At 39.8% G+C, this 10,377-nt stretch overlaps 1 protein-coding gene across 2 annotated transcripts; it reads right to left on the reverse strand.

Moving 5' to 3' along the window:
- Positions 1-5,642: 5,642 nt before the first annotated feature.
- LOC115782547 (probable G-protein coupled receptor 173) lies at positions 5,643-9,938 on the reverse strand. Of its 2 annotated transcripts, none has more exons than XM_030732761.1 (2): positions 9,896-9,938; positions 5,643-8,781 (listed from the first exon to the last, which is right to left on the reverse strand). In XM_030732761.1, exon 2 carries the CDS (start codon positions 8,611-8,613, stop codon positions 7,411-7,413), a length of 1,203 nt encoding a protein of 400 aa, XP_030588621.1. In that variant the 5' UTR covers positions 8,614-8,781; positions 9,896-9,938; the 3' UTR covers positions 5,643-7,410. The 2 variants fall into 2 exon arrangements, with proteins under 2 accessions (XP_030588621.1, XP_030588622.1); XM_030732762.1 differs by lacking the exon at positions 9,896-9,938 and adding an exon at positions 8,882-9,007.
- Positions 9,939-10,377: the final 439 nt, after the last annotated feature.

Consider the following 10,377-nt stretch of genomic DNA (forward strand, 5'->3'; position numbering starts at 1 on the left):
GATGGGCTGGGCTGAGTAATACAGAAACTGCTGATCTACTGTGATTTTCGTGCACAATCATCTCTAGGGTTTACAGAGAATGGTCCAAAAAAAAAAGGAAAAGACAATGGCCAGCTGTTTGCTCGGGGAACTGCTGGATAGCAGTGGCAGTTCTCTGGGGAAGAATGGCTTCTTGACGCCAGAGGTCAGAGCAGAATGTCCAGAATGCTTTGAGCTGATATGAAGCTATCAGCTTAAAGCAGTCAAATAACCACTTGCTACAACCAAGGTATGCAGAAGAGCATCACTGAATGCACAGCATGTTGAAGCTTAAAGCAGATGGGCTACAGCACCAGAAGACCACACCGGGTGCCACTCCTGTCAGCTAAGAACAGGAAACTGAGGCCACAATTCACATGGAGCTCACCAAAATTAGGGAACAGAAGACTGGAAAAACATTGCCTGGTCTGATGAGTTTCTATTGCTAATGCAACATTCAGATTGTAGGATCAGAATTTGGTGTAAACAACATAAAAGCATGGACGCATCCTGCCTTGTATCAATGGTTCAGGCTAAAGGTGGTGGCATAATGATATGTGAACTATTTTCTTGGCACTGACCATTGTTTACCCACCTGAGTTTTGTTGCTGTACCCATCGTCTGATGGCTGCTTCCAGCAGGATAACACACTAGTCACAAAGCTCAAATCATTTCTAACTGGTTTCTTGAGCACGACATTTAGTTCCCTGTACACAGATGGCCTCCATAGTCAACATATCTCAAACTAATAAAGCACCTTTGGGATGTGGTGGAATGGGAAATTCACACCATGTCACTGACAAATGTGCAGTGACTGTGTGATGCTATCATGTCAATACGGACCGCAATCTCTGAGGAATGTCTCCAAAAATGAAGGCAGCTCTGAAAGCAAAAGAGGGTTCAACTCACTTTTAGCAATGTGGACCTGATAAAATGGCTGTTGAGTGTATATTGTTCCAGTTTCACATCAAACTAAGTCAGTAACCACTATAACCACTATCCCTTTTTCCATGCTAGTATGCTGACATTAGCAGTGAATTCAAAGCACTGCTGAGTACTGTTATTAGGGAATTTCCTTTATGTAAGTATCTCTTTACACAGGTGCTCACATTGCTTTTTCATCCATAGAATTTTTCAATATCAATATCTCAATTTAGCATCTTTGTTTCAAGTTATTTAAAATAAACTGTTACTCTCATTGGGGTTCTTGTGAAACATTTGTCTCACTGATCTGTATCCCAAATAGCCACTCACTTATGGTCACTCACTTATGACTGCCATGTAGACCACAACATTAACCATCAGTTGATTAAAAAAAAAATCTGGTATGGTTGCTAAAGACTGTCTTGTTTTAGTTATTGATCAAACTCTAATTCTCAAACTAATATTTGTCCACATGTAAACAGCAAAAAAACAAATTGGAGTTAACTCGATTTCTCGAGCATGTGCAGAGACACTTGAAGGGCTTCACTGTTGGTTGTGTGAGTTGTTAAGAGGAGTGGCTACAGTTATGGCAGGCCGTTTTAACATAAAATCCGTTTCATCTATCAGTAATTACATTTTAGATATTTAAAAATGCATTTTGACTAGACAAAACTACATTTTGACTATCCAGAATGGTAATTTAAGATATCTGCATTTTACATTCTGAGTAGTAAGAATAATAATTCAAGATATCTTCAATTTCAAGATATCTGAAATGACATCACCGGATTCGTCATTTGAAGGGTCACACATTTACAATTACAGTTACAATTCAAGATATCTCAAACGTAATCATGACTAGTCAAAATTACATTTTGAATTCAAAATTACATTCTGAATTAAGAGATTGCGTGTCAGCCCCCTTGTGCTGTACTAAGCTGTCCAAACAATTGCCTGTACTGTAGAATTTCAGTTGGCTGCAATGGCGCTGGCCATTCTGGACACAATTGTAAGAAAATGCCACACTATAGAAAGAGCTCTTCAGTATTGCATATGCGGAGAACGCGAAAATCGTGTACTTGAAGACTGCTTAAGAAATCTGCAAAGAATCTCTGATTTTATGGCAGGCCATTTTAACAGAATGCCTTATAAACTTTCCACCAAAATGCTCTAATAAATCTGTAAGGTTTTGACTCGAGAGAATACTAATTCAAGATATCAGTAATGTCATTCTGACTAGTCAGAATGTTAAGTTAAGATATCTTAAATATAAAAGCCGTCTAATTCAAGATATCTCTAATTCATTTGGAGATATCTTAAATGGAATTTAGACTAGTCAAAATTACAGTTCTAGATATTTCTAATTTAGTTTTGCCTAGTCATTATTTGCTTTCAAGATATCTAGAATTTAATTTGCACCATTCAAAACTATATATTGCCTATCTAAACATACATTTAAGATATCTTGAATTACTGTGTCATTCAAGATATCTTTAATTAGAATTATGACTAGTCAGAACAAAAAGCGAGATACCTCAAATTTACTTTATGACTAGTCATAATTTAATTGTAGTTATCTGAAATATGTGTTTTAGATAGTAGATTGTAGATATTTTAAATTGATGCCTCCATACAACTCAATGGTAAATCTGATGCCATTTCAACTCGTCAGAATGTAATTAGAAACATCTCAAATAGGCATTTTGTCTTGTCAAAATATAATAAGAGATATCTTAATTTACTAATACATCTAGTCATAAATCAATTTCAGATATCTGGAATGTAAGTGTGGTGAAACAGATTTTATGTTAAAACAGCTCGCCATACTAGCGTAGCCTCACTTGGCCCTGGTGGCCACCCCTTGGCTCTGCTCCTGCTGATCATCTTTGTGTGGACAGTTCAACCAAAAATGAGTTGCCGTTTATTTTAATTTAGATCATATTTCTAAAATTCAAAGGGTAATTTGCAGTAGAAAGAACAAAATTTAAAATAATAATAATAACAGTTGAGTACCCCTGGGTTGGAAATCACTGAGATCACAAACAGTGATTGCAGTTTGCATTGCGGTCTCTACACTGTTAACACCATCTCAGTACAGGGGATAGAAAAAAATAATCAAGTGAAAAAGAGATTGGATTAAAGTAATTGGAAAGCACAGTGACTGAAGGAACCTGTAGTTTCACATTTCCAGAGCAGCACTTTTACACTCGATTACATTCTTCCCAAGGTTGGTGAGGAGTTTGTGACATGTTAGTGTGGGAGGAAAAGCACAATGTAAGGGAGGACAGGGCTTTATTTGAAACAGCCTTGAAAGGTGCTGATCAAAAAATAAATAAATAAATGAGATTTGTCCGTGAGGTCAACACAAAATTTCACCTGCGTGACCACGTGTTTTCTGTTAGGACAGAGCAACAAGGCCTGTGCAGCCCTCTGCATCCTCAGAACGTACAGTGGGCGCGGGTGAGCTTTCACAAATGAGTAATACCGCCTATGTTGTTGTGAATCTTGGAGAGAAGTGGGAAGAAAACTAAAAATAAGCACTTAGATGAATCTTCAACATCAGTTCTGGGGAGACAGAGAGGCACAGTTGGAGACAACCTGCTAAACCTGGACTATTTAGAGGGCGTTCACACAGTTAATGCCGCTCGCTATGGAAACATCTTTTTCATCAGCCTGAGCACAGCAATTAAGACAAAGGAAATCATCTCTCATTCAAATTTAAAATATAGGCTAATTGTTTATCAAGCTATTGCATAATCACACAATGGCTGGATTTCAATCATGCCCTAATTACAACAATGAAATATTTTCCTTCCATGCCATCCATTTTCTTTTAATGTGTCAGAAGCATTGCTGTTGCATAAGGCTTGCTGTACACGTGGAGCTGTTTTTTTGTTTTTTTTTTTCACCACATTAATGTTTCTTATCCTGCAGAGGAGTTAACTCTAAAGTGCATTTAAAATTCTTTGTTATGATTGGCTGTATTATTCAAGAATTGTCTATTATTCTTTTGAGATCCTGATATTTGCAGAGTTAAATTTTATTCATCCAAACATCTTACCATAAACACTTAGTCTGTCCATTTTAAAGTATAAAATGTGTTTTTCTGGTCTTTTGAGGGATTAGATACCTCTTAAAAACCCATTCTGCAGTTTGCACAAAAGATTTAACAGCTGCCACTTGAAAAGGGTAGCAGAAAGAAAACAGCTACTTTTAATTTACATAATTTATACAGTTGCCATTTCTCAGTTTTGTGCTGTATTAATTGCTATATTTTAGGATATAGAATCTAGTGACTGCAAAGTTTTGCTCCTGAGCATCAATAGGAATATACATGATTATAAAATTACTGCAACTCATCATTACTCCTGTACGTGTCCACTAGCATATTTCTGCTTGACTTCTTTGATTCTTTTGTTACCTCATCTTGAGAGGTGAGACTTTTTAACATTTATAAGAAGAAATAACACAATCTTCCACTTGTAATTTTATTTATTTTATTCATTCCTCAGTTGAGTACACTTTTGGCCTTAAAGAGTAGCTTCATCTGGTATAAACAGCAGTTTATGGTGACTTTACTGTCATTCTAGAGTTGTATTATTTGGCCTTTGGTTTTATTGCAGGAATGTTTCATTATTAATGTTTCATTATAATTAAAGAGACCAATTATGCTTTTCCTTATTTTCTGCATGTATGTACTCTTAAAATAGTAGATTCTCATATTAAGTTTGACTAATGAGGTCAGCATATTTGCAAGTAATGCCAGTGATCCAAAAGCTCAGGCTTCAACTGCTCTAAATGCTCTCTTTGGAACTTTTTTTTTTCTACTCTCGGCTCTCTATGATGTCAATGAGAGTGGATATCCTTTATATGGTCTGCTCAGGCAGTAGTGGGTGTGACCGAAGCCCCACCTACCTCCTCCTTAAATCATTTGTTTCCAGGAGAAACCAATCAGAAATAAGTTGGCTTAAAGGGAGAGGAGCTAAAGAATCTTTTTTCGCCAAGATGAACTAAAGGACACAAAAGCCCAGTATAAGAAAAATAAGGATTACTTTTAACAGCAAATCATGCAAAGTTACTCTAGAGGAGGCCTCGAATAAAAATATGGAGTTGGAACTGAGCAAAACAGATCCAATTTAAGCTGCCTTTTGAGCGCTACATAGTTTTTTTCAGTTTGAGCCTCATATAACAATTGTAATTCATTGATACACTGTATGGACAAAAAAGCATTGGGCCACACCTGTTAATTTTTGAATGCAGGTGTTTTCAGTCCCATGCAGAGTTGCAAACCCCATCTGGCGTTAACATCAGCATGGAAACTGCATGCGGGGAGCTTCATGGCATGCATTTGAATGGCCAGTAAGTACTTTTGTCCGCATAGCTTATGTTTTCATTTTTTTTTTCTATGTACCTTTTGACACCTGTCTCCACAGATCTGAAATGTTACTGGAGAAGGAAATCCCAAATCCTTTTGCCTGTATCGTGGTTGCTGGTCAGTGGTCAGCTGAGGGGATGACTTTTTCCATATCATCCAGTGAAGTGTCATAAATTCAGCTTTTTTTGTATATGTTCAAGACCTACAATGGACACGGGGTGCAATTCTTGCTACACAAATTGTGGCCTTTATGTTAAGTGCTGTCCACTGGCCCAGTGTCACAATCGAGACGGGTCATAGCTCAGAATGCATCAAAAGTAGAGTCTTTATTGATGAGTGGGCAAAAGAACCAACTCAGTTAAACTGTACAGTTACAGAATATCATCTCGTGAAGGAATGCCAGACGTAAAAATTATGGACCTCTGTTCAAGTTTCACTTCATCTTTCCATACCAACATCTGTACAAGTTGTAATCCCCAGTTTTTAATCTATGAAATGCAGTGGAATGCATGCTAGTACAGTATGCAGTGTGCAAGTGTCCACATTTTAAAAAAATTGACTGCACAAGTATATCTATGCCTAACATACTGTAGGTCAGACATTTGCGTTACATGAAGAGTAATTTGGAGAGACAATTCAGTGTTGTCTAAGCCAGTTTTCATACACCACACAAATTGGGGTCGTATACAACCTGAAGATGTTTGGATTTTGAACATACTGCGATCCAGACACTCAAATGCTGGCATTAATGTTCAGGAGGGAATATAAGATGGCCCAGTAACATTCAAGTTTCATTTAAATTAAGTGCCACTTCATTTTCTCATTTTTTTGTATTCTGGTGAGAGCATAACAGTACTTTAAAACATTCCCAAGATCGTCATTTGCAAATAAATGTACAGTTCCTAATGATTTTTTTTTTTTCAAATAACGTAATATACATCATCATTCAAGTCATTAAATCCTATGGCCTGTTATCAATGTACAATTGTTGTTTTCTAATTATTGTTTCCCCTTTTTTCATTATCCATCTGTATTTCACAATTGCTTGCACATTAGCATTAAAAATCTAGCTTAAAAATCCATTTAAAGGATAAATTTCCATATGATGAGATTGCTCAATTTTCCATGATTTTGAGACCACAAGATGAGGCTGCTTTCATATTGACTCAGTATTACTGGAACTTTTTCTATCATCATTATTTCTGTTTGTCTCTTTCCACTTCCCTCTGCGGTTTTTTTTTCTCTCTGCTTTTTTCTTTCTCACACACATACACACAAATGCGCTATAAAAACACACAAACAGGAATATCCATTCCTGTACAGTCTATACAATATGAAATCAAGTCATATTTCAAAATAGTGTCATCTGCTTAACATGTATTGTTTACAAATAAAGGAAAACAGGCAATTTTTTTTTTAATGATACAAAGAAACCTGACACGCCCTAAATCAAGTCCAAAAAAATCAAGCATGTTAGGGGTTTCTGGGTTCACAACAGCTATTTAAATGTATCCAAGGTTATTGGGTCCACTTGATATTCCGCAGTCTCTTTTGAATTACATGAAAAGGTGTCCAGGGTGGTCTAACAATCCATTTAGACCCTTTGAGTTCCTTGATGTGTTTCAGAGTTAGTAACGCTCTGATCAACAGTTTCTATTCACAGTCCACGGCACAGTTCTTCAAGGATTTCAAGCCTCTCTGTGTCTGTTTTGTGCCTTATGTGACACAAACGCATTGTCAGCTGAAAGCTCTGGGGCGTGTCCCTCTTAAAAAAGGCAACATTATTTTAAAATGGCATCTGTCACACTTAGTTGGAGTGGTGATTGTTGTGATCTTTCCTATTTATTAATAACACAGTTCATCATCAGAGATACAAACAATTAAAGTGTTACCAGGGCTTTTCTACTGCCCTGTGCAAACCTTTGCAACTCACACATTTTCACATATAAACATTCTTCAGATATCGGCACTGTGCCTGCTTTTGTTAACAAAAATTTGATTTTGTTGTGCAAAACAACAAAACAGACACTGCAACCCTTCTCCAAATTTTTCTTTAAATCATGAACCATTCCCCTCTTTAAGCTAATTTATTCTCACATAATGCAGTAGGCCTCATCCTGGGGCAGGTGTTGTTTAGTCCTCCAGTAAGTGGGCAGATGAGCTCTCAGCACTTTCCTCAGGTCCTCGTTCAGCAGGAGACAGAAGATGGGGTTGACTCCGGCCTGGGCGAAGCTCATCCACACTGTGATGGAAAGGTACCTATGAGGGATGGTGCAGGAATTTACAAAGACCCTCCAGAAGCACGCCACGATGTATGGTGCCCAGAGGACCAAGAAGAGCAGGGTAATGGTGTAGAACATCCTGCCCAGCCTCCTCTCTGACCTCACCTCCTCCATCCCGAGCAGCCGCCGGTGCTGATTGTGTAAATTTTGCCTGATGCCCAACAGAGTGGGTGGCATGGGACCACGACCAAACCCTGCGATCCAGTTAGCTGCAGCTTGACCTGTGGCCCCAGGACCATGGAAGGTCCAGTTCTGGCTGATAGCTGGCACCAGCTGGACAGGTTTCATCTTGCGGTGCCTGTATTCAAACAGCAGCAGCTTGGCGTAGAAACCATGAGTAGCCAGGACCACCACAGCCAGCATGAGCATGAAACCCAGGGTGTCATTGGTCTTCAGGTAGCGGTGTTTAAAAATACACTGATCCTCATCACGAATGAACGCGTAAGTTCCCACATCAAAGACAGGTGGGAACGCCATGGCGACTGCCAGAGTCCACACCATGCAAATGATGGCGGCACAGGTCCAGATGGTCATGCGTTTGGCGTAAAATCGGTGGTGGGCAATGGCAAGGTAGCGAGTAACAGCTACACAAAACAGCATGAAGGCAGCATGAAAACAAAACAGCACAGCCATAAAAGCCACAACTTTACAACTCAACTCACTGTAAGGCCAGGCCGAGCTGTTGTGGACGGAAACCAGCACGAAGGGAAAGCAGGCAGCAGAGCGAACTGCATCGGCCAGGCACAGGTCCAGGAGAAAGAAATAGGGAGCCTTGTGAAGTGTCCTGTCTCGCAGGACCAGCAGGGAGACCAAGAGGTTGCCTACAAGACTGACACAGATGATCAACCCTAAGAAGACCAGCTTAAAGTAGGCAGACACATCTGTGGCAGAGAGTCCTCCGCTGTTGCTGCTGCTATCGCTGCTGCTGCCACCGCCTCTTGCTAGTCCACTCTGCGAGGCCAGCACAGCCAGCAAACTGCCAGGGCCATCGATGGCAAAGCTCTGGTTAGCCATTCTTTCACCTTCCACAAAGAGCCTGCCTGGTTTGGGCCCTTTAAAAAACAGTACAGATCCTCCTACAGCCGTCGTTTCCCACGGCTCTCTCGTCTTTACAAAGAGAGACCGTAAGGATCTTTTCTACAAGACAGAATCATCTTTCCTCTTTGTCCACAACCTCACCACCTGTGAACAGAGAGACACACATTTTGAGGAATGAAAAACAACACATCTGACCTGTTTGTTAGGTCAAAAACACTTGCCATTAAATGGAATCATAACTTACACTTAAACAGAATGGATATAGAAGTGTCGTGTTGGGCAACACGGTGGAAATATCTGCCTTCCTGTTTCTCTAAGGCTGGGATCAGATCAGCAGCTCTACAGCATGCCAGCTCCTTGGCTCTCTCAGTAATTACCTTGCTCGTTGCTAAGATACAACAGCTCACATACTTTGTGCAAGTGTGGGTGTTTGAGTGAATGCATGGGGGTGTACGGTGGGGGGGGGGGGGGGGGGGGGGGGGGGGGGGGGGGGGGGGGGGGGGGGGGGGGATGGGGAGTGGGATGGAGCAGACACAGTACAACCGACACTGGGCATGTCCAACAAACAGGGATGTTGTAAATGAGCAAAGAACATTTTCTGCTTTCTCTCTGCATGCGCGTATGCGTGACAGTCGGTTAAAGAGCAGAGGGTGTAATCTGTATCATTCAAAGCACATAACAAATATAATGGCAGAGCACGGAGCCATTTGGGCTTTTACCATAGGCCTGTGTGTGAAATGTGTTATGCTGCTCAACAGGGTGATAAAACCATTGTTGCCATCACCACGGCCAGACATCAGTGTTCAAACAATGAAACGTAAACCTTATTATATGAATGAAAAATCAAATATTGACCAAATCTGAGACCTGCAAACTCATTTATGGGTACAGAATGATAACAATACTCAGTCGTGCTGCTTGTATGGGTGGGCCTTGTCTATGTAGGCCATGACACACAATATGATTTGCCATAACTGTTAGCTTTTTTCCCCTTTAGTTTTCTTTTTCCAATCATAACAGCCCTCTGCCACCTTGACAAATATCATTTCACCTGATTAAATGGCTGCCATGGCAGCTAGGCCTGAAACACAGGGTGGAGTGAAAAACACATGAACAGGTGTCAAAATCACCTCTGCTGGGTTTTTTTTTTTGTTTGTTTTTTTGTTTTTTATTGTGTGTGTGGGTGTATGTGTGTGTCACTGAGAGAGAAATAAAGAGAGAAAGAGAGGGAGGGAGAGAGAGAGACATAATAACCTACCTTTCATCTCCTCATTTTTGCATCCTTTCTTCCCTCACGGTAAAAAAAAAAATAATAATAATAATAATAATAAAAAAAAAAGATCCCAGTCGCTTTGCTTTAGTGTTCGTTAAATGGAGAGAAAAGCACATAATAAAGCTGCATGCTCTTGCTGTGTGCTCTCGGGCTCAAACAACACCTGTTATGCATAAATCCATCGCAAGGAAACCGAAATGAGCAACATTTAATAAACATAAGACGAGCAGAGGCTATCTAATAATCAACAGCTGATCAAACAATCCAGGGTGAGGACTGATGTAAAGCCACATTAAAAAAGAGGTGCATACAAACAAAAAAAAGAAAGAAAATCCACCGCCACCCTTTTACATTTTCATGGAGAAGAAGGTGCTCATTTGGTGTCTGAATATCATCCGAGAAAACAGATTTTATGTTGCATCACGTCGAGGATGGGTTTCCAGAAGGCTAGAAACACACGCGGTGAA

The sequence above is a fragment of the Archocentrus centrarchus genome, chromosome 7, assembly GCF_007364275.1.
Source record: "Archocentrus centrarchus isolate MPI-CPG fArcCen1 chromosome 7, fArcCen1, whole genome shotgun sequence".
Lineage (NCBI taxonomy): Eukaryota > Metazoa > Chordata > Actinopteri > Cichliformes > Cichlidae > Archocentrus > Archocentrus centrarchus.